Source organism: Geospiza fortis, unplaced genomic scaffold (assembly GCF_000277835.1).
Source record: "Geospiza fortis unplaced genomic scaffold, GeoFor_1.0 scaffold54, whole genome shotgun sequence".
NCBI lineage: Eukaryota > Metazoa > Chordata > Aves > Passeriformes > Thraupidae > Geospiza > Geospiza fortis.
The window spans coordinates 18,534,469-18,559,364 of NW_005054301.1; the positions used below are offsets into that span (position 1 = coordinate 18,534,469).

The 24,896-nt window shown below is 41.1% G+C and overlaps 1 protein-coding gene across 2 annotated transcripts in view; it reads right to left on the reverse strand.

The window, feature by feature from the left end:
- Positions 1–227: 227 nt before the first annotated feature.
- ZFYVE1 (zinc finger FYVE-type containing 1) overlaps positions 228–24,896 on the reverse strand; it is a 28,549-nt gene continuing 3,880 nt past the window's right edge. Inside the window, exons 1-12 of one of the 2 annotated variants that reach the window (XM_031064987.1) lie at positions 24,327–24,826; positions 23,654–24,190; positions 11,782–12,286; positions 9,763–9,977; positions 7,614–7,720; positions 6,695–6,803; positions 6,043–6,140; positions 5,834–5,951; positions 5,332–5,502; positions 4,380–4,560; positions 3,717–3,830; positions 228–2,642 (exon numbers count right to left, since the gene is read on the reverse strand). In XM_031064987.1, the coding sequence (XP_030920847.1) occupies positions 2,410–2,642; positions 3,717–3,830; positions 4,380–4,560; positions 5,332–5,502; positions 5,834–5,951; positions 6,043–6,140; positions 6,695–6,803; positions 7,614–7,720; positions 9,763–9,977; positions 11,782–12,286; positions 23,654–24,151 (2,349 nt within the window). In that variant the 5' untranslated portion in view covers positions 24,152–24,190; positions 24,327–24,826 and the 3' untranslated portion in view covers positions 228–2,409. Of the gene's footprint in view, positions 2,643–3,716; positions 3,831–4,379; positions 4,561–5,331; positions 5,503–5,833; positions 5,952–6,042; positions 6,141–6,694; positions 6,804–7,613; positions 7,721–9,762; positions 9,978–11,781; positions 12,287–23,653; positions 24,191–24,326; positions 24,827–24,896 lie in introns of those variants that run through there. The other variant, XM_031064982.1, reaches the window with a different exon arrangement.

A 24,896-nucleotide genomic window follows, 5' to 3' on the forward strand; every position in this document is an offset into this window, starting at 1 on the left:
TGTTTTCTGTAGAGCTTTCTGTCCACAAACATCTCTTAGGGCTCTTTTGTTTATTGGATCCTAATGTGCTAACACTGAATAGCATTAGCTCTGCTAACATCTATCCCCTTTCAGTAGCTAAGATATTTAATAACCATATTCTATAATGTGTACTCACAGCACCAAACAGTACCAGAAAAAATAAGCACTATTCTGTATAGGAAACAGCAGGGACCTTAAAGCTTAGATTTTTTTTCATTTTGGAAAACAAAGATCCCAAATACACCTCTCAGCATTCTCCAGGAAGAGTTACACCAAGCCTGCTGCAGTTCAAGCACCACATAAGACTTTGTTTTATAGAGAAACATCATAGAAGATTCAGGTCCTTAATCTATCAAGAAGAGTTGACTCTGATACTGACAGGTTGCTAAGTTACTAAGACCATATATATATTAAAAATGTTTATACAACATTTTCCTTTTGATTGAGTAGTAGTTCTTGCTTTGACAAGGAAAAAAAAATCAGACAAGTTGTTGAAACAGATGCCAAAGATTTTATACAAGGAATGTCATGGCTGCTTTCACTTTGTGCATTAACATGGTAGTAAGCTACATGCATAAACAGCACACAGGGCACAGCCTACAAACCAAGAACACATTGTTCATCCATTAAAAAAATAAAGAATACTTTGAAGCACAGAATTATGCTAGATGTACAGAATGTCTTTAAAGAGAGGATTTCTACCTACTCATACCCTTACTTGGACAACAGTAAGTTTATGGCAGACTTTTGCTTACAAAAACATAAGACAGTCCGCAGTAAACTTGGCCAGTACTGAAGGTGTCCTGGTACATCTTCTAAGTCTACTTCCTTGTGTAGGCTGGATGTAGTTGTGAAGGGACAAACACTTTGTGAGCATGGTCTTTCAGAGACAAAGTGAGAACCGCTTCTTGCAAGGAAAGTCAGTACACTTGTTCAGAAGATAAAGTTCTTTATAGCAGTTAATTTAATAATACAGTCTTAAAACAGGGTGTTGGGCACCTCATCACACAAGAGCACATTTAATAAGCTGGGGAAAAAACACCACAGTTGCAGGACACTGCATTAAACTCCAGCCACTCCAAGAGGAGGCAACTTTCATGTGGTAAAAGAATTTTTGTCTATGTAAGCCAAGAAGGGAGAATTTTAGGCAGTTTAATCCACAATGGTCTCATACTTCTTATAAGTGGAACCACAAATCCACAGTACATGACAGTATAAGTTAGGTTAATTGGTGCTTTTCATAATAAAATCAGTGAATTCATTGCAGTCCTTTCATAAAAAGATGAAGTCCAGTGAGTGCCAGTTGCTAGGAGCAAAGAAGAAAGGTTCCCATTTTCCAGGCTGATTTGTAAGTTCATATTATTAGAAGAAAGTAAGTCAAATCTGTGCAGTTTGTATGCAACCATATCTGAGAACACAGAGGCTTCAGAGACTATAGGATCACTTAAAAAGTGGGGGAAAAGGAAAGTCATCACAACCCAAACGACTCAAACTTTGTATCTCAGAATTGCCTACAAAACTTGCTCTCTTCTTCTGCTCCGGACAAAACTTTTAACTGCAATGAACTTGCGGAGAATCTTGAAGAAAACCTGAGTACATGAAAACATTGTCAGGGAGAGAAAAATCCTGCTATCCTTTGATCTGGTATTGAAGTTGAAATGGCAAGATTAGAATGCTTTGCCTCCTGCCATAAGATCTGCTTTACCTTTCAGAGCTCTACCGGTCTCTGCCAGGGAGTCTGCGTTAACTTGATACCTCTTGCACTGCAAGACCATTGCTCATATCACAGTTCAAACTTGTTAATAAATCTGGGTTTAATCTTCCATGGCCAGAAGGGCAGCACCTCTAGATGCAGAGCTGGCTGAACTACCAGGTGTAATTCATATAGCAACACTGGAGATTCCTGGCAGCACAGAGTCCAAACCTTCCTCACAGGACATCACGATCAGCAAGACATTCCAAAAGAAGAATTAGAAGGCCATAATTCTGATCCATTACAGTAAGGAACACCACCACCCATCATTTGAACTAGGAATACTCAAAGCTTCATTTTCAACCATATTCTTAATATACTAAATTATACATAATTGATATATATATATATATATATTTGGGGTTTTTTTTAAATTGGAATAAAATAGACTGGATTTTGGGTTGCTCATTTACAAGGGAGCTCCCTCCCTTTCCCAGTTAATTTGAAATTAAAACCTAGAGGCTGAATGTAAGCTCATTCCCAGTGTTCCAAGATGGATATAACACGAGAGGAGGCCAGAAACTGGAAACATGCACTCTGGCTGCAACAGGTTAGAAGGTGAAAGGGAGACCAGATATTTTCATTTGTAACCCTGAGAACATAAGGAATTGCAAAGATCTGGAGAGCAGCCTGGGTTAAAGGTCACCAGGCTTTTTATTGCAGTTAAAGCAAACTCGGACGGGGTGATCCCATCCACGAGAGGGAACCGCCCTGCGGTCGTGTGAGCACTCATCACAGAATCCTTGGCCACAGGCCCGACAGTGGTGCTTGGAGAGTTTGATACTGAATTCCTTCCGGCAATTGTGGCAGTGCAGGATTTCATGATCTGGTACCCAGTATGCAGGTCGGGCAGCATCTTTTACTAGACCTAGGGAGGAAGTGAGGTGAGGGATGAGAAAGAGGGAGAACAAAACAATCCATGAACATGAGCATATCGAGTGACTCCAGTGGAGGCAGTCACACACTGCAAGTCATACCACTGCCATTAAGGGGGATGTGACCTACTGACAGAATCCTGCAATGCAATGAGCAGCCATTTAGAGTATTCTACCATTCTCCCACATTCTGCCTCTCTTCAAAGAGTAAACTGTGTCTCTTTCAATAGTGGCATCTTGCCTTACTCAGACTCTTCCAGAGGTTAAGACACTTGCTTTTCCCTACCTTCAGTTTCAGCTGTGGCCAAAAAAACCCCAAGTCACCAAACCAAATATTCAGAAATGCATATAGTGTCTGAACTGAGAAAGGGATTTATTCTGCCCTTCATTAAGTCAGAGAGCAAACACCCACAAAAGTGTAGGCAAAGCAGCTGAACAATGATCTGTGCAATGAGTAGGAAGTCAGATGCCACAACAGAAGATTCAAATGTGAAATGTTTGCTGACCAACCTAAACTGCCACCCAACACAAGAAAGAGCAGTAGAGGTTCCCTGCACTAAGCTCACCATGAAAGATCAGACTACTAATTACTTCCTCATCCTTACCAACCTGGACAGCTTCAAATTCTCAGCCCTCCCCTCAAAAGTAAGTACCAAGAAGTACCAGCAGTATCCATGATCACACTTAAAAGGCACTCAGCATCTCTGAAAGAAAACCAAACCTGATAAAATGCTTTCTAATTGGCCAATCTTTAGGGAACTTCAAATGGCAGGTCACTGCAGTGAATCCATCAGGGCAGCATGAATTACTCACAGCTTGGTGCACAATTTTGCATAATAGGGTGAAAAGAGAAAGTGTGATCTGCAGAAACAACATGCTGAAAACCAAGAGGAAACATCAAGCAGAAGAGGTCCAGAGGGCTGTAGAACTCTCAACCAACAATGGTATCATAGCAGAGGTGCCAGCCTGTCACACAAACTCTTGAAGTTTAATAACAAGTTTTGCTCTTTGAAAACAAAAACACCTTTAGAAAAAAAAAAAACCCATCAGAACAGAAGAGAACTCACCTAAGGGAATGTCCATGGCTGTCACCACCGCTCCAAGCGTGTTTTGCACAGCTTCCCCCACCTTCCTGGCAATAAGCGTACCCCCTTCCTCATCTGAAGGCAGTTCAGCCACATCTGCATGACACAAGAGTGAAGGGCTCAACACCTAAGTCCACCACCCTTTTGGCCAAGTTTCAGTTAATTTACATTAACAAAACCAGCAGCAAACCCAAAAGGCAGGTTGTAATCTCTCCTCAGCCTTTATGTTCCCCATCCACAATCTTGGATTATAGAGTGTTCATTTTAGCAATAATGGACAAAATATACAGTCTGCTGTAACATAAGGACCCCTGCTCTAATGTTAGCACCAGACCATTAGCAGTTGCTAGGAAAACAAAGTAAAGATACTAAAAGTAAAGATAAAGTACTATCTTACTAAAAGTAAAGATACTGAAATTTCTAAAGAATTACAAAATAACTTTGTCAGCAGTTCAGGTGTCTGGTAGGGTCATCTTTCTTCCCAAAGGCATTGAGCTCTTCAGCTTCCTTACCAAAAACTGTTTGGAAACCCAGTGTGAACAACACTGTCTACACCCACTGAAAATGGTTGTGATCCAGAAATTAGGGACAAAGACTTCAGGCTAGTGCTCAGGGATAGTTCTGTCACAATCAACTCAAGATTACCTAACTGGAGGCCCCTGTTGTCATAGCAGTTGTCACACACGCGCACTGGCGCTGGTCCCCAGCCTCGCTCAGGCACTGGACGGGTCTTGGAAGAACAGCCATCACAGAAGCCCTCTCCACAGGCCCGGCAGTGATGCTTTGTGTCATTATCTTTGAAAGGTGTGTTGCACTTCTTACAACTCTAATCATAACAACACAGAAGGAAGAACTGTTAGTTTGATCTTCCTGAGTAAAAAAAAAGAGAGCAGAGGCCCAGGATGGCAAGTTTCAGACTGAAATTGTGAAAAATACAGTCAGACACAAGACTTGAGTGTTATCAGCCCCCTAACTTTACCGCAGCGAAGTGATTTAGAACAGTAGGTGTATATTGGTTAAGCCAATGTATTACAATGATCCCTTTGTTCACAATCACAAATAAATACAGTCATATCATACAGGGCTGAATGATGGATATTTGACCTTTGTGTGGGGTAAGAATTCAGAAGGCAGTTTTCATTGAAGAAGAATCTGCTTCCAGCAAGACACAGGGAATCCTTTCCCAGTTGAACTGTTTGGGTCAGCTTTTCGCATCTGGTATGAAACTAGAGTTTAATCTATAAAGATAGTACTATCAACTGCAGTGGCCAGATTTAAGATGTTGATTATTTTCTTTGAAGAACAAGTTCATGCAAGCCAGGATTTTCTGTAATATTGTTGGGATAGTAGCTCACAAAGAGCAGGGAGAAACCATCTCTTGATCAAGGCTGGGCCAAGTCTCTGTTCATAATTTCTCTGGCTAAGTCAAGAATGGGAAGAGGAGAGAGCACTTCAGTATTATGAAAGTTGTAGGAGTAGGGATTGCTGCAGTAAAACAAAGAAGCATTTAGAATCTGCAAAGCACTTTCTTACTTAAAGAGTAAGGAAAAGGGGTTTTAGCTAGGCAAAGCCTTTCTCTCTAGCAGCTGCTATTTACCAGAATCTGAGAGTTGGGTCTCCAGTAAGCTGGGGCAATCTGGTCTGTCAACCAGGAGGTCACAGCTTTTGTGGGTCCCAGGCTAAGTTCAGATACTGATTGTGCCATGAAATTCATGCCATCCAACAAACGCTGGGCTGCATTGTTGTTGTCTTTCAGAAATCCATCAGTCTGGAATGAAACAGATATTGATTTGAGAAGAAAAACAGGGAAACCTTTCTTATTAGATTCAGATGGCTCTGCAACCCATTACTCCTGATAAACTGGAGGGCAAGCAGGAGTAAAAGATTCACCAGCCCTGCTTTGAAAGACAGAAGTAGGTTGGCAACTTAACCATTTCAAGATAGCCAAAAGATGTCTGAAAGCCCTTGCAAAGTCTCTTTTGAACAGCAGGGACCGGCTTAATGAAAGGCAATCTATTTTCTCCATCAACATCCAGAAGAACCAAGTTAGCATGTGCATGGCTGCACACATACACAGACTATCTAGCAACCAGACTTACCCCTGGCCAGACGTGCTCAATTTCTGTCCTCACTACAGTGTTCACAGGGTCTTGGTTGCCAAACCAGTACTGCCGGCTGCGATACACCACCCCGCAGTTGGGGCACTCGATCACGTACCTGCACAGGAGGAGGACAGGTCACCTCTCTGGCAAGTCCCGTGCACCAGGCAGCACAGAGAGCACAGAGAGATCCCAGCTGCAGCACTCACCCTGACCAGGCATACTTGGCAAGGCCCAGCCATGGGGAATCCGTGGAAGCAGAGGTTTTTGGCACCACGCTGACCTCCATCCCTCGTTCATAACAGGCCTACAACATAAAGGTTCAATTAGAACTACATCGTTGGGAATTCAAATCTACATCTGGCTGCTGTTTGGCCACGTAAAGTATACAGAGGTCCACAGCAAAGGAGCACTCATCAGAACTCATTTAAAAGCAAAGCAAAACCAAACCCACTATCAATAATAACATCAGGGAAGTATTTCTACATCAATAATGACCATGATAGTAGCCAAAAATTTTCCTGTATCCTGCACAGATCCTTCAGAAAAATTGGCTAATACCAAGCACTGGGCATAAGCAAATAAGACTAACCATGTCAAATATATAAAAGGTCAACATCACCCAGGTTAAGAGCAGCTAGCTTCAAAATTTAGCTAGAAAATGACACATAGAAGAGAGCTCATGAACTCTCCAAGCAAAGATACAAGTTAAATAAGGATCAATTTTTCTTGTCAAGGCTCTAAGCACCTCTGACATTAAAAATAAAAAAAGGAAGAAAACAGGCACATGCCTGTGATATTCCTCATATATTTGGTCATCCTTTATTTTTTCATTCTTCAGACCTTGTCCTTGTATCTCACCTTGCAAGTGTAGACTCTGTTATCATACTGGTGAGAATATCTGCATCGACTTTTGGATTCATGAGGGACTCCTTCCTTTGCATGGTTCATGCTCTTCTTACAGCCACACCTGAGATGTAAGAGCAATCCATGAGTTGTTGCTCTTAGACACAGGATAGATGTTACCAAGATTTCATTTTTACTGCTATCTTGCATTTTTATAGATGTTGTGCCCTCCAACCATCTTCAGAATTGTACATACAGCAATGACATAATTTATTATTGAAAGGTAGGCTCTTCAGAAGGAGGTATAGCAACTGTTTCCCATACAAAGCAGCACCACACAACAATTCACTGCAGAAAATGCTCAGCATCAGAAAAGAAGCATAACCAGCCACAACATCATGCTGCTATACAGCTCCCAGACTCATAGCACTGACTGCCATCTACTGCCCTTCCAGGCTCAATCTTGGGGCTCTTTCCAGAGAGCTACAAGCCAAGATCTAATCAAACATGGAACTCCACTTAGACCTAGTCACTGAATACAGCCCCACTCCATGATGTATGCTTTAGGATTGTTCATACTGTTTGGGCAATAAAAATGTCAGGAAAAAAACATCATAAGAAATTTCAGGGGATTTCTTTAGAAACTCCTTTCTTCCTGCCCTGCTTGCATTTGGGAAAAGTTATGGGCAGCACAGGTTTGTAGTCATACACAAAAATAGAGTGGGCAAAAACCATGCATCCAGCTGGGATGTGGCAATAGTGGCTGACCAGTTCACATAAGAGTTGAATTTAAAACTAATTTTGCCTGGAAGTACTAGCTGAGGACAGATGATGTCAGATGTCAAGATGTCACAGAAACTTTACATTCTGTGGCTGCAGGTTGGGGGCAGCACTATCCTTTAAGAGGATGAAGAAGCATTTCTCATCAACTTACCCACAGCTGAGGCACACAGAGGAGCATGTGAAATATTCATCTGGAAAGAAAGAGCTGTGAGCCATCTGGTCATCAGGGATCTCCCCACTGAACCGGTCACTTAGAGCCTGTCAAACAAAAAAAGAATGAACTGGAAAGAGACTAAGGGCAATGAAGACCTTTTGCAAGAAAAAGCATGGATTCTTCTGCTGGAAGGGGAGGCAGAGAGAGTACACAGCTAACAAATGTGTCTTACTAGCCTGGAAAACAAAACAAGGATTGGAAACGAACCAAGAATGCAATCTTGCACTTGTATGGAAGTGACTTGAATATTTGTAAGATACTCTTTTTCTCTGCTCTCCTCTCCTCCTGTTCCTAGTTTGAATTTTGTAGTAGAAATAGGTGGTAGAAAATTGCATCCACCTCTCTGCATCCAATCCATGCTCAAAATAGCAGGGTTCTTGCTAAATGGACTTTGCATTCTGGAAACCTCTGAAAAGAAACTCATAGGATGATTTCTCATAGCTCATGAGAACACATTTCTCGCCTCTTGGCTCAGAAAGCGCTGCCCTGAGCTTTCCTCCAGCCACTTGAACAACTGCTCTTCTCTGGTGAAGTGGCAAAACTGAGACAAAGGAATTTGTACCCTTTCCTAGGAACACCCATTCTCAGATTAAATGAGTCCTTAGTCTTGGCACACATAACTTTTTTGGTTCTTTCAGGTGTTATGTTTAGGGGGAAAAAAAAAAGCACTGGAACAAAGCAAATGGTTACAGATTATCTTGATGGATATCTCTGAAGGCACAAGATCTAGCTGAAACTCTTCCTACAGCTGAGGTTTATATAGCGACTGCCTGCCTTTCTCTTCCTCCCCCTCCCCTCACAGGGCTGAGGTAGGTGGAGTGGGTGTATCTTTGCTGTCTAACAAGGGTTGACTGCACATACACGCAGACTTGTGTGTGTACCTCTCTCACCACAGCTTCCCTCAGATAAGTACTCTATTTAAACATTTTATTTAACATAATTTCAAGGAAATTTGCTTTACATTCTCTTTTAAGCTTGACTGATACTGATACTTTTGAATGAACTCAAAAGTTAGAGGAAGTGGACAGAAATCTCTAGAAAGTCTTGTGTCCTCAGCAAGTGAAGCAAAGGAAGTTAATTTGTAGTCAGTAGTGATTTGAACACAGCAAACACTTTATTAGTCATTAATTTAAGTACACCAGTAGCTATATCTGAAACCAGGCTACTTGATTAATGCAATAATGTCCTAGAAGTTAAACTAAAGTTAATGATTCCAACTGTTTTTCCCCTTGCTGCCTGTCTGCTCCCAAATGCAAAGAACTGAATACATGCCACCCTGACACTTCCCTCTGTGCTTCAGCTACCACTAATGCAGAGCAGCCAGAATTATCTGTTCCAACAGCTGTAACTAACACCAGAAAAGACTGCTAACACTACCTCCTTCTGCAGATATGCCCTGGCTCTGCCTGCCCCTCCCCAGTGACAACTCTGCTCTTCAGGCCAAAGAAAATATGATGTTAATCAGGCAGTGGTATGTGGAAACTTGTAGGAAAGACTGTAAATTTAAAGACCCAAAAATCCCTCTGATATCCTAGCAAAGTGAACTGTCTAAGAAAATCACTTGCTCTAAAGTAATACATCATTTGGCTTGATCCCATTCTGTTCCCTAGCTACCAGCACAACTCCTTTTTGCCTCCTAGACCTTGGGTTATGCTACTCAGTGCTAGGTTTTGCCAGCTATTAACTCTCCCCAAGTCTCCTGCATTTCCTCCTCTTGTGCTGAGGCCAACTTTAGGAATTTTATTTAAAAAAACACCTTTGAAGGTCTCTCTTTGTCAATCACTGTCATTAAGTGCTTGTCACTCACAGCATCAGTTACTTTTTTCTTCCCAGCTCTGATTTATGATCTTGCTCATAATCTTGGCTCTTTAATTTTTCTTCCATGGTCTTTACTGAAGTGTTTGTTTTGAAGTAAAAAAGAAAAAAATACTCAGCCTCCCTGGCTGAGGGAGAATTATCATTCTCATGGAAGACTTGCAATGCAAGTCTGCATCACTGTTTCAGGTGCTCTGCCTTTCTGAGCCACAGCTGAGTTAACAGCAACAGTGGTACAAATAAACACTGTGACAAACTCTTCTTCACTTACTTTTAGTGCTTTGTAGATAACCCCAGGCTGTCTAGGTGACCGAGTAGTATTGTTCTCCAGCTGCTGCTCCACAGCTCGCCTAAGCCCAGAGAAATCTGTTGGAGGATTGTATGTCCTTGTTCCCTTGTAGTGAATTGAGCTGAAAGCCTCAGGAAAGCAGCTTAGCTTCCGAAACCGATCCTGAATGAGCTTCTCAGGAACCTCAGAAGGATGATCTATATATAAGAGTATCAGCAAGTTCATATACAACTGATAGTTTAAAGCAATACTTCAACTGCATAGTACTTTCATATGCAATATAGACCTAGTTTTCTTAATTAAATCTTCTAATACATCTGGAATGCAGTTATCATTATATTTTAAAACAAGGAAAAGAAACTTTCCAACAGCAGTCTTTGTTTTCTGATACACAGCTTTAAATTCTAAGACCAAGTTTCTCAGGTAAAGCCAGACACATCTAGATTTTGAAACACAGATATCCAGATTAAGGAGCAAGTTAAGACATAATACAAGGAAACACAATGTCAGCACATTTGTAAGTTCTTCTCACCAGACCACAACTTGGTATAGCTATTCCTAGCACCTGATAAGTGGAGGACATGAACCTTACATGGGCTGCCTCTTCTCCATGCCAACCTGTAGCAAGGAAGACCAAGCCTTCATCAACAACTTGTACATGGCAAAGCACTTCAGAATGGGCCACATCAGGTCAGAATCCACAGAGCCAACCACATTCTCCTGCTTGCTTCCAAGTACCTACTGTACATTTCAGAATAAGGCAGGCCCCATCTTCCCTGTCCTAAAACTACATAAACACACTTACTTCAATTATCCATTGAGACAGATGGTTACAGCTTTCTGCATATCCATATATGCCAAGAGGCTTCTTTCTTATTCCTACTGTGATCATAAGTGACCATAAAAAAAATTTTTTGTGACCCTGACTTTGCATACAGGTGCAAAGTGTCCTCATGGGTCACTAAATGCTGAACTGATGAAACAGCAAATGTCAACAACTGAAAGACTGAATTGCTAATCAGCAAATTGGTACATAAGGGAAGGATCTGCCTTATAGGTAAGTTAAAAGTTATTAAGAAGTTACTCCAATAATAACCAGAAAGAATGTCAAGTTCTTCTATTAGTTTAAAACCTCACTGTTTAGAAAAGCCAAAATGAGAATGTGGGTCAGCCAGGACTGCTGAGGTGTTTATTACACAAGAGACAGCTCCTAGATGTTCACAAACAGCGGGACTGAGCCTCAGCCGCTGCTGCCCGTGGGATAGACTCATGTTAGAGAAGTTCATGGAGAACTGTCTCCCATGGGAGGGATCCCACATGGAGCAGCAGAAGGACTCCTCTCCCTGAGCAGCAGCAGGAGCAATGTGTGATGAACTGGCCATAATTCCATTCCCTGTCTTCCTGTATGGCTGGCAGGGGAGGAGGTAGAGCTGGGAAGGAGGGAGGGATGAGGGAAAGCTGGTTTTAAGATTTATTTTATTTCTCATTACCCTACTCTGATTTTGTCAGTAATAAATTCAATTAATATCGCCAAGTCAAGTCAGTTTTCCCCATGATGGTATTTGTGAGTGATCTCTCCCAGACCTTATCTCAACTGATTAACTTTTCATTATATTTTCTCTCTCCTGTCCACTTGTGGAGGGGAGTGATAGAGCAGCTTCGGTGGGTGCCCGGCATCCAGCCTGGGTCAACTCACCACATCAGTTTTCACCTTCATCTGTCATATCACCCACACTCGTGAACTTGTATGATGACCCCTCCTGTGGCTGGCAGAACTCATTACTATTTAGTGCTGATGTTCAGCTGGCCAAGAGGATTATTCTAGCTGATTTGGAAGAGGGAATACTCTTCTAGTTCCACAGCCTGGTTCTCAGACTGAAACCAGTGAGAACAAAACCCAAATCACATTTCTACATGGTAGTAAAGAGTGCTGAATATTCAATGCAACCTGATAGTTTACAGACAGTGTTTAGCATGTTGTAATTGGAATTGCCTACTCACCAGAGCCCAGTAGCTTGGTGTATACAGTCTCGTGAAAGATGATGACACCTGGACCCAAAGTTGACAGAGGAACATCTAGGCCACAGCGGGCTGTGGTAGCTTTTAGCTCCTTGGTGAAGTGTTTTAAATAAGCCTCCGAGGCATCACCAAGGAATTTGAAGAGGTCATTGTGGAGCCTGTCAGCACGAGTACGGTAGATTACAAGGTCAGAGATGGCCAGGACCTTCAGCAGCAGCCGTGTTCTCTGGCTCAGGTTGACAGTGGCCCCCAGCAGGCCCTCTGTATCAATGACCACCACTCTGCGGACAGGGTCATAGGCTGCCCAGACTCCAACTGTGCAAGACTCCTGCGCAGGGGATGTCTTGAAGACTTCCCGGCCATAGAAGAAAGTGTGGTTAAGGGTGTGAGACTTGCCATCCCCCGTGTTCCCAAAGATGGACACCACCTTTAGGTGCTGGTCAGGACTGCAGTCCAGTTTCTTAATAAAGTCTTCCTCATTCCTCACCTTACAAAACAAAAAGAGAAAAATATTATAACTATGTAATTGGAATAGACAACACTGAAAACACAGCTGGTGTCAGAATCCATAAGATTAAAAAGAGTGATTACCTCCTCTTCAGATTTCATCATAAGTTTCTGAAGCACCAAGAAGTACAAAGCAAAATACTAAAATGCAGTTTTGTAAATTGTACATAGGTACAAAAATCTCTGCCATGCACTTGTGCTGCACCTATCCACAGTCAGGGGTTCTCAGGCACAGACTGTCCTATTCCCACTGCTCTGCAGCTGATCAATCCTTCAGCTGGAAAGTGGGAGCAGAGAAGAAGCAGCAAAACTGTACACTGCAGTCAGGTGCTTGAAATAGGTCAAACTGGCTCTCACAGAAGTGCCACAACTACCTCAATGATCCCTTTCATAATTTACTGTATCGTACTCTAATTAAAAAAAAAAACAACACACATACAAAACCAAAAAGAAGTGCAGGTAACTTCCCTTTGACTTTACATAGCTTAAGTGTCAAGCACTGTGCTGTCTAGGCTAAAGAACGGGGCATTTTCTGTTCAGATACTGGAACAACAGGAGCAGATAAATGAGCAGTGAAATGGGCTAGGGCTCTGTACAAGAGCCTGTCCTTATCTTGTTGTAGAATAGGTCCTTGGCTTTCAGAGGTTTCATGCTTCATTCATTTGTTTAGCTCTTATTTTTTTGTCTTCCAACAGGTTTTGTCCATATATTATATGACAGGGAAGAATATGACAAATAATCAAAACACACATTTTGAGAAAGATTAAATTCATTTTCTTCATCTCAATTCCCTCTTCAAGGAATCCCCATCAACTGGAAAGAGCAGCGCTTCCATCCCCTCTCACCTGCCACTTAACTTCTGGAAGCTCTTAGCTATTTTCATCCTGTGAGTACAGTTGGAAGATCTCACAGTCTATGAACCACAGAGGCAATGAGGTAATAAATGGTTTCTTTGAACAAGCTTATTTGTACATTAGCAAATTAGTTTAAGGCTCAATCAGCCCCATTTGCTTTGGTCACACCTATCAACATCACCAAGACTTTGAAGGAAAATACAAATCAGCCAGTGTGCCAAAACCATAAAAAATAGCCAGTGTGCCAGATTGTGGTTGGGAACAGCATTCAAAAGAAAACCTGTGGGCTGTGGGCTTGCAGTAGCTTCTCACAGACTCAAACTATTCAAGGCAGCCTCACAGTGTAGAAGAAAACAGGAAACAAGAGACATCAAAATGCTCTCAAGAGAATCTTTCCTGGTGTCTGTGAGGGAACATAAAGATACACTGAAATTACAGATGCACAAGAAAGGCTCTGCTGTCTTGGTAGCTGTGATTATTAGCTTATCATCAGGAAGGTAGCTTAGATGATGGATGCAGTTTTGCTTAGTGTCTCTTAAGATGTCTCTGTGGAAGAAAGGAAGTTCTTGGTTCATGGAATAGCTCCTAAAAACATTCGTATATTTGACAATATAAAAATGTTACGTGTACATAAGCAAAAAGGAATATGATAATGTATTCTTCAAAAATGTTTTGGTTTTAAACCAAACTTCTCACCAAAAAGGTGACAGGTCCTTTTTGCCAGAGTCAATAGTTATGTACTCCCTGGACAACACAACAAAATATCAGTTTTCAAACAACTGCTTAAGTATTGGCAGGATAGCTAATGGCTAAGATCTTTCAGCCAGCACTAGTTATTACTTTGATAGCAGTTTGGGAGAGTTTGTTGAATGGCCTGAGTCAGTAATGTCAGGAGACACAAAGGACAGGAGGGAACACAGGAATAAGGGTAACTCTGAGATATATTCCCACTGTTAAGAGACAGGAGTGAACTCAAAGTTACACTGAATATCAATCACACACCCAAAGTTATGCCCTTCTGAGTTATCCCCTTCTAGGCTCTTTGCAGACCTCCTTTCAGGAGAGAACTCAGGAGTGATTCAAACAAACAAGTTACCCAGGAGCACAAGAATGCACCAAAGTCTAGCTAGTCCAATGTTTATGTCTCACAGGACTTGGTAATGAATGAGGAATAACTTAAGACATTAAATGAGTAAATGTTTCCTAGCACACTTTACTAGTGCTCAGAAGTCAGATGACCAAGAACTTCTTGAGCAGTGGTTGCATTTAGACACTCATGGTTGGTAGAGAACCAGTAGACTATCCTCCCTTTTAGAACCTAGTCATAATTTTGGATCCTGCAACATCCTTACAATAAATTCCATGTGGGAGGAGAAGTAACAAAACCAAAACCAAGCCAAAATGACCAAAAGAAGCCCTTCCCTTTGAAGTTGAATGCGCTTGCACATCACTGGCTGCTCCTTACTCTTGTGCACTAGTTGACTTTAACCAACGCTGAGTACAGGAATGATACTCTCAAAGAACCATCCACAACAACCCCCATATCAGTAGTCCAATTTACTTCCCTTGAGCAAGTTCCTTTAAGACATTTGAAGTCAGAGTGGGTGTAGTGTCAAAGCAGTAATCCCCACTTTGTTTTGCTTCTCATCTCTAAAACAAATTGGTATGGTACCACCTTGCATTGCACATGCAAAGGGCTCACGTTTCCATAAGTGTGTCCACTTCTGTCTTGCCCAAGAGCTCCACATCTCTGAGGTTCACAGCAGAGGGTAAATACAAAACCTTCCTTATGTTGCACACCAAAGTAAATAAAGGATGAAAACTGTATGTCTAAACCAAGACATGAGTCATATCTCTTCAGCCCCTTCTTGATTTTTCCATTTCTAGTACCTGAAACTCATTTATACTTTTGTTATAGCTCTTAAGAGATTATCTTCTAAAAAGAACATTAAATCACAATTTCAATGTACATTGAAAATAAGAGAGAAATCTACAAAGTGGATTTCTTCCTTTAACTACAGCCAGTAAGACTAACCTGAGAAGAATAAGTTCCATCACAGTAAAGTGCCACCACCAAAATTCACATCTCTGCAGGGCACCTCACAATCATTCCTGAAAAGGCAGTGCACAAACGCAAAGAAGTGTAACTGGCTTAACCCAGCAACTCAAGCGCAACAGGCTATTAAAAATGCAACTGGAAATTCCCTACTTTTGCCCCAGAAGAAATTTTTGTTGATATCCACAAGTGTCTCTTGTTATCAGGTGACAAAAAAGATGGTTCCCTCTGAGGAAGAGAAACTTTCTGCTATGAAACCCACAACATCAACAGAGCTGTGAGATAGTCCGTAAACCACAGTAATTCAAATTCTGTTTCCTCAAAGATCTGAGGCTAATTTGGTTGAAAGCGACCTCAGGAGCTCATTAATTCCTCTGATTTTCAGAGTCTTCCAAACAAAAGATTTTCACCATAAGCAGGTGCTCAAGAAGAATCAAATCTGATTTTTAAGTCCAAGCATCTCTAGTTTTCTACCTTAGGTTGCCCCCTATACCTTTTCTTCTGTATGACTTTCCATGGAAAATATAATTTATGCCATTACTCAAGTCTTCCACCTATAACTTAAAATTCATAATTTAATTACTCCAATTTGATACATAAATAAGTGCCTCTAAAAGACAAATTTCCTAAAAGTTTGATGAAAAGGGACAACAGAAAACAAAGACTCCAATAACCTTACTGAGGAAAGAGCATGTCTCATGTTTACCCCCTGCCACCTCCAAGATACAGTAGTAAGAGGAGCAGTCATGCCCACACATGCTAGCCAGTAAGCATGCTGGCTGGGCCATGACAGCACACATACTGCTTCTTACTCAAAAGGCAGAAAATGTGGACAAGCACTGGATAATGGGAAGAAGACATCCCAGAAATTAGACTTCCTTAATTCTACTGGTCAAAGAGTTACTTTTTACTAAGTAAACGTTTTACAGTAGCCTGAGAAAGTTTCTGCAAAGGGCTGTGTCAACAGATTAGTTTATAGAATCGTGTATGCCATACCAGTAGTTTCAATCTGGTATTCAAGAGTAAGTTATTAATCACTTATCACTTATTAATCACTGATCCAGTGAACACTTAAACACATTAATCACAACTGTCCCCAGTGATCTCCTAGCCTTCAGCCAAGTGGACATCAGTATTTTCAGGCCTGGAGTCCTACAGAGCCTCAAGCCCAAACTGAAGGACCTGACCGCAGGGGACAGACATGCTACAGGGATCTAAGGTTAAGATTCTCACACTTCGATCTTATTCCCCATATGGGTGTAGGTCTGGCTCAAGCAGATGAAAGCATTTGTATTAGAGGTGTTTCCTAACCTGAAGGTTTTTTCCCTGTTTATTTGTCTTTACTGCAGTACAACCTATGGGTTCTGTTGAGAATTGTTATCAGCCACAGCACATATCCAAGGACAATGCTGTCCCTGAATTGAATATATTTTTCAGACCAAAATTATCCTGTTCCTTCCCACAGTGCTGGCATAGGAATTCAGGTTCAATATCTTCATGGGTTTGTATGGAGCTTAATAGCACGAGTTTCAACAGGACTTACAGGTGCCTGCAATGAAGGGCAGAGGCTGCCCATGTGTGAGGCCCATGTCCCTTATAATAGAACTCTGAGAGAGGCAAAGACAGAAGAGTTAAGTCCTGCTTAACAACCCTACCCAAAAAGATCCTATTTCAAATGTTTTAAAGACAGTGGTGGAAAAAAAATCAAGAAGATTGGAGGTAACCCAGTTTGAACGGACTCCTCCCTAACCCAAGAGGCAATATTGACTGAAATATTGCTATTACCAGGTAAGTTAACCTAGTAGACGACAGCTAAGTTATATCAAACTTCTGAAAGCAGAAAAAAACACTACAAAATCCACTAAACTGTTTGCTTGCTGAAAAAGTACTTTTTCAAGGACTGAAGACTAATAAAGACTTTGAGGTGAATGCAACCGCTGCAAAAATAACACTAACATAATAGTATCATCTAACCCTAAAAGAGAACACAAAACAATGATGCAGAAATCATGGTTTAGTATACTAAGTATCTTTCAAGTTCCTGTAGATGTTAATTTGGCCACAGAGCTACCAATTACCTCTCCAAAGTCACAGTTCTAGCAGCAGAGACCACATCCACGTGAAGAGACTTGCCCAGGCGACATCAAGTCAACGAGCGAGTTCATGCTGTTTTCCTAAATACTCCTAAGAATAACTCAATTACCTGTGTGAACACAATTTACACCACTGCCCTTGTTAAGAGGGGCATTTACAAACTTGTATAACAGTTGCATTCTTCCTAGAAAACAGTTAGTCTGGTTATTTTCCCAATTTCAGGGTGTTTGAACCAGGCAGGCCAAAGGACTCAATCTCCTGCCTTTATGTGATCCTACAGCAAAGCATTAACAAGCCAGGTAAAAAAGCCAGAATGTGTACTGCAGTGACAGCTGCCTCCCAGTGATCACTGCAGAAAAGAGAAAGTGAAAGCAATGGAAAGGACAGAAGGGCTACAAGTCAGCAAGCTGATTTTACTTTCTTGAAGTACCCCAAAGCACTCACATCCCATTCCTACTGGCAGCATCCAAGAGCACAAAAGGATTAATTGGAAAAGTGCAAAGAGGGGTACAGCAGGGGAAACACTAAAACACCCAATTTTCCCCCTCAAGACTATTTAGCTCAGAAACTGAACTAAGTTCAGGAACTTGTTGAATGAAAAGTGTGGGTAATTCCAGAGTGGCTTGCAGGCTCTCTCACCTAAGTCAGGGACAACTGACTACTGACTCTTCCTTCCACATCAGCACTCATATAGCAGACAAAAGAGACAGGAAAGAAGCAAAGTATTTGACATTAATTAATGCCCAAGAGTACTGCATCATGAAGAAGGTACAACACTGGTTCCAGGGAAAAGCACTATTTTAAAGTGGCTATGTCAAAAATTAGCTAAGAGTTAGCCTGAGACTGTCAAAGGAGCTGTGTTTGTTAAATGGATGGCTCTCTCTCCTACCTTCTAAAAATAGTCTTCCAAATACTGGTATATGTCCAGTGGAAAAAGGAATACTCTTAACCAGCAATTGCTGAGTAGTTTCTCTACTACTTTATTCCAAAGACAGAAAAACAGCACACTTAAATTTAGGTGAACTGATAACAGACTGAGATAGGAGTAATACTGAAAAATTACAAAGTAATAAGAGAAAAATTCCTAGAGTGTGGGACAGTAAACTCCCCAAAATACTTCGGCAAGGAAACTTCTCTAAAGCACAAAGAGGAGGAAAACTCATCTATAGCACATCAACAGTATCAAGGGACAGAAATTACATATCCTGATCCAACAGATCACACCAGCCTAATAATTCAGATCCTTCAATATCTTTTCTTCCTCCTTTATATCCATGGCAAATATACTAGCTGTGACTCCCTATTTTATAGGATATGGACTAAATTTCCCAGAAATTTATAGCTGACTGTAAAAAGCACAAAAAAATACCCCATCAAAAACACATTCCCCCAACAGCAAATGAAGCAAGTGTCACAGGAACTAGCACTATTTGCTAGACAAATGCAAGTCAGACTTAAGAGATCATGACCTTCTTTCATAAAAAAACACATACATTAGCTCCCATTAATGGACAAAGAATACTTGACAAGAAAAAGTATTCCTAGAGACTCCACTCTCTCTAAATTCCCTAGACTTTATCCAGGCTGAAATCAGTAGATAATAAGGAAGAATCACAGTACTTCCATCAGGTTTACAGCAGGAGTGAGAAAAGCAAGGCAGCTAGCAACTGTGCAGAGTCATCACTATGTATGTGTAACTTTTTAACAGGAGGGGACAGAGGAGGACACATGGACTATTATGCTGTTAGTGACAGGTTATTTGATGATTGTACAAAATGGTCTGCATTTAAATAAGGGCTATGGATCCTTTTGCCTTATCTTAACTGACTGCAAAACATTACGTAGCTGCTGCTTATATTTGCTGAGGGGGAGCCCTTACTCCTTTAGGTGTCTAGACCTGCTAGAAGGAATAGAAAAAACCTCAAGGAATGGGGCTTTATTTAGGAAGTTGAGATATCTATTGGCACAACAAAAAGACCCTGCAAACTGAAGAAAGGGAACTCATATGGGTGTCTCAGGGAAGACATAGCAATAAATGTATGCTCTTTTTCCCTCATAAAATTACACAGCTGGGGAAATTATTTTTGTGACTAGATAGAGGAAAACTTTTCTTTTCTTCTAGACTCCTTAGTAAGTCAGACTACAAAGTCAGTGTCTTTTATTTTTGTTTGCAATTCACAGATTGGGTAATTTCTTGTGACAGAGCTAGTTTCTGGTCAAAGATGAGCAAGCTCTAAGGCAGATTATTAATAACCAAGCATATCCTCTATCTTCTGGGGTCAATTAAAGACTTTTTCTACTTCTATTAAGCATATGTGCTGAGTCCTCAATTAGGGCTTTGGACAAAGTGCTATCATAGAAGCCATTAGTGACACTACAACCAAGTTCTGATCTTGTGGTAAGAGCTCCCAACATCTGCTCCCCAAGATAAAAATGTTGTTATGCATTGTTAAGCATTCAGCCCTGCCTCAAAAGCAGTAGTAAATAAAAGTTTATTGTACAACCGACGTACAGCTCTGCTCTATGGTAAAGAGCTCTTTTGCAAGTGTGTTGCATAAAGACAAAGCAAAAATGGAAACTGTTCCAGAAACTGCATAAATACAAGTACAAGCAACAAACAGAGATCCAGGTGAGTGGAAAAGTTCATGGGACAGTAAGAGAGCCCCAGGATTTGAAACAAGTATCACAACCTGAGTCATGTTTTTATTGCTGTATGTCACTCTGTTTTTCTTAATAGATACACAAATACCAGTTTAAAAAACCCAATTAATCAACTGACTTCTTAAGGAAAGTGCCTCCTGTGTGCAAGGGGCAGCACTAGCGACAACACAATGATGCTTGTTTGAGAATCCAGGAAGTTAGAGATAAGAAAGGAAAGCTGACATCTTGGCAGAGCAGATCAGGAGATTCAGTTGAGGGACATACACATATAATAAAAGAAGAAGAAGTTTGAGTCTAACAAGGCAAAGAGGAGATGTGGGAAGACGTAAAGAGAGCAGCATAAGTGGGAGATGTAAAGACAGACATGACCAAAGCAATTGACTGAGGAAGTAATCCCCACAATATCATTCTCAGATGAGCGAGGAAGATAGACTATGTCAGGACCAATTAACAATCAGATGTAGCAGTTATCAAGAACAATTTGATTGAAGCCTCAGCTTTAGATATGCAATAGATAAGGCCAAAAGTTTAACACTGTGTAAAGAGAAACTGCATAACTGAGCTTGAGAAAGACAGCCTGGAACGGGGTCTAAACTGCAGGTGATGCCAGTTTATAAAACATCAAGTTTTGTTTTCTAATAAAAGTCAGAGAGGTCTTATGAGGAACAACAAGTCCTGGAAGAAGGAAGAAAAAATTCATCATGTAGGTCAGGATGCCTGGGGACTAACTCACAAGAGTTGCAAGGCATTGTGCTATGTGGTGTGAGATAGCTGGGGCTGGGCTACATGAGGAACAAGCTCCCTCCCTGTTCTTCCACAGACTTGCAGTACAAACTTGGAGTTAGCCTTTAACAACATTTTTTTTTAACATGAGATGGCCAACCTCTTTTTCAGGTGCTCAGATACAGTGCTCTTATGATAAACATCACAGAGAAGCTTGTATTTCACAGATACAAACTTTAGCTACCATTAGTTTTCTAAAAACAAGCAGTGGTTTAAAATGAAACTTTTTCTGTCTATATGGATTTGAATAAGCACAAGAAGTCCTCAGCTTTTGGAGCTTATGCTATGCCTGCAAAGCACAAAAAGCTTTGAGCAGGCCAGCACATCTGTGCAACATCGCACAAAGACAATTATGCAGATGTCAGAATTATCATAGCTGTATCTGTGTAGTGCTGAGCCCAAACTGAGAATTTCCACTTCTCCCCTGAACCAATTTGCTCAGGCACAGCTCCTTATGGATTAATCCACATTGCTTCTGGATCTAGAACTAGATCAGTCATTTGCTTACACACTATAAATATTCTTCAGTTTTAGAGCTACCACCTCCAAGAAGCCAACAGGAACAGCTAGATGAAACATAACCACTTGAGCTTAACAACTCCAGGTTCCAAAGGAAACTAAAAAACAAATCTTTTAGCCCTGTGTTCAAGTTAGATGTTTGTAAACAAATATACATGACTGACTATCTCAATCCATCATCTGCTGCTCCAGCAGCGTTAACTAGTTCTATCTAATTTGGAAGGGGGGGTGGTGGTGTAAGGGTGATGTAGCTTTTACCATCTGTAATCGTGTAGCTTTTAACATTGCTAAGGCAGAATCTACCACTGATAGCAAATCAGCAGTTTCCTCTCTTATTTCCCAACCAATGCAACAATTTTCAAGTTCCAAAGGTCAATAACAGTTAAAGACACCTGAACTACATAATTCTGTTAAATTCTTATTCTATCTGCTCAAGCTTAAAAAGCCACACACTCTCAAACTCTGAACCTCCATATTTCAAGTTACTAATATTTTGGCATTTTTGGACAAAAAATTGGTTTAAATAAAGAACATTTTAATGATTTCTCCCCAGGTAATGACAAACACAAAATAAGAGACTGATGATCACTTTCTATAGCTAAATTGGTTTCTCCTCCTCTTATTCCCAAGAGCAAAAGATTACTACTTAGCTCTGAAGACATTTTCTGTGGCATCTGACAGGCCTTTCTAAACAAAGGTCCTTATGCTCACTAGCAGAATTATCACTATAACAGCAAGTACTCTTTAAATTCCAGCTGTCAGAAAATAATTTAATTGAAATCTCTCAAACTGCTTTGATACTGGCTGTGAGATGTCACACACGTATTCAGCTGTGAGGAAGAGAGGATCACTCCAGATGGAAGAGCTGATTCAACATCTTGATAGTGAAATAAGATCATTTTTGGAGAGCTTTTTCAACCTAATCCTGTTCTCACCAAATTGCTATGATCTGATAAAGGACCACTGCTATCCCAATAAGGAAGTTGGCTTTATTGCCCATGACATTTAAATAGCAATTGCACTTGCTTGCAGGAGGCAGCCAAAGGTCTACCTCAATAAGGCTTACAGAATCATGAGTATAAATATAACTTAAACCAGTACAAGCACACACAGACACAGTTTGTGAGCAGCTTTGCAGGACAGCCCTGTTCCAAGGCACTTCAGAGCTTGCTCTAGTAGCCAGAGGAGGATTATTGAAAAGTCTGTATCTTAAAGTAATAGTTGCATCTGTCACACATTACAAGGAAATAAGTGTGTGCTTAGGGCTTGGAGGCATACAAACTTGAGATTGCTACAGACCTGAAACTCAAGCACTCAGTTTACAGTCACTGCTGTCCTGCATACTGTGTGTTCTATGTCAGTGCACCATAAGGACTGCCATCCTTTCCTCCCTTTCCCTTTCAAAAGCCATGACAGTTTAGTCATTGGTACACCTGAATTGACAAAAATATGATCCAAGTATCTGGCAACTATTCTGTATTATTGTATAACTACTGTGTACATACATATATATGTATGTACACACACTTCTATAGTATAGAATAGATATGAGATAGTTAAGTCAGGTTTCCTTGTGATGCCTGACAGGCACATCAACTGTTACTATGATGGATACAAATAACTATCAAGAGTAGGAATATAACCACAATTCTTTTTAACGATGGTAGCATGAGTATGTTAAATTAGAGCAACCTGATACTGAATCTCCAGGCGACTATACATTTTCTTTCAGTGGCTCCTGAATGAGGTTTAACATAGGGATGCAAACTGAAAGTCAGAAAACAAAGTTCAATTTTTAGTTGTGTAATTAATCTGCTCTGTGGCTTTCATACATTTTGCCTTCTAAAATGCTTCCCAAATATAAGAGCTAACAGGAGAGGTCTATAACTGCATATATTGAATGCTAGACTTTCTAAAATAGTGCTTCCTGGGAAGCTGCTCCTAGTCAACTAGTTCCTACCATTTTTATCAGCAGACCTACCCCAATGGCAACTTTCCCCTCTTTCAACAAAAGGGTAACATGTAATAATATTTGTGACAAGCAATATAGCTTAACCACTTATCTTAGTTGTGTGTGTCTCAGTATAGAGTCAATTCTTTCACCAGCTTTGCTTACGAAGCCTCTTAGAGGAGGCTCTTGCCACACATAAGGTTTTAATGAACTTGACCTTTTGAGGAACTCATGAGCAAGGCCACTCGCAGGCACTGTGTCTTTTTAGCCCAAGATGCTCAGTGGCACTTGTACTTTACCTGGCCATTGTTTTATTACTATTGCCGCCAATTACACTTCAAGTATTAACCATACACCACAGTAGCCTGTTAGACCAAAAAAAAACCTAAAGCATCTTGCCTGTTCACAACAAACTACAACAGTTCTTACCTGAATCTCCTCAGTTTCATCCACCAAGAGGAAACTCACAACTTTCTCTGTCATCTTCCTTCTCTTGGTCTCCTCATCCATCCCCTCCTCCTCTTCCTGTTCTTGGGCTTTGCCAGCATGGTACACGGTGACAGGGTGCTTCCTTCTGTTCCCCCCGGCATGTGTTCTCTTCTGACACTCCACACAGAGGTTGATTTTGCACACCTGGCACCTGACTGCTGCTATCTGCCTTGAGCCTGTCATACTGGCATGCATTATGTTCCCATTGGCACCTTTGCAGGAGTCACAGTACGGGACGTGGCCGGGTCTTATACGGGTCCGTTCATGGTTCCGCAACCTTTCTGGCTGATGCAGCTCTTCTTCACAACGCTGGCACTGCAGGCTCCTGCACTCATCACACTCAAAGATTGCTTCATCTGTCCCACTGCAAACATAGCTTTCCTGGCACAGCAGTGTCGTGTTCTGTCCTTTCTCCACAGTTTGCGTGTGGGCACTCATCTTCAGGTTTCTTTAAAGCAATGTTTTCCCCTCCTGTTTCTGTTTCAAACAATGATATGTGTAAAAGTCAGTTCCAAATTTACTATTTCCACAAAAGAAAGAAACACAGGAGGAATGCTGTCTGTACTTAATTTTATATAATGAGTATATGTTTCTGTAAGATTCATACACTGACCTGCCTTGCAGGAAGAGTGGTGTTAAGTGCTAACGAAGTTTTCTTTCTCCAAAATAAACTTAGACAATGTGGCTGGTTTCATGTATTATTATAATACCCAAATGCTGGTATACATTCTTTCTCTACTTAGCTGTTTAACCTACTGTCAGTGACAAGAAAAAAAACCCCAGCCTGGTGTACTTCAACAGATGCAGCAAGTATTTCCCTGAAGCTGAGAACGGAGAAGCTGGTGACACAGAGACAAAAAAGGCATCAGAAATGCACAAATGCATATATATGTACACACACAAAAGGACCGTGTCAAGACTAGAAAATTCTCTGCTTTCACTCCACAGCTAAGCTCCTCCTTCAGAGAGTTCACAGTATTTATTTGCTGGGAATTTCCTGATGCGCTTCGCCAGATAAACAAAAATCCGCTCTCTTTGTGCTCTCCTTCTAGTAACACTAGAAGACGATCGCTACCGCGGTCAGGCAGACAGACGACGGATTTTTTTCCCTCTCCCTCTGCGCCCCAAGTTGCCAGAGCACAGCCCTGAGACCAGCGCCCGCCGAGGGCAGCCTGCGCACCCC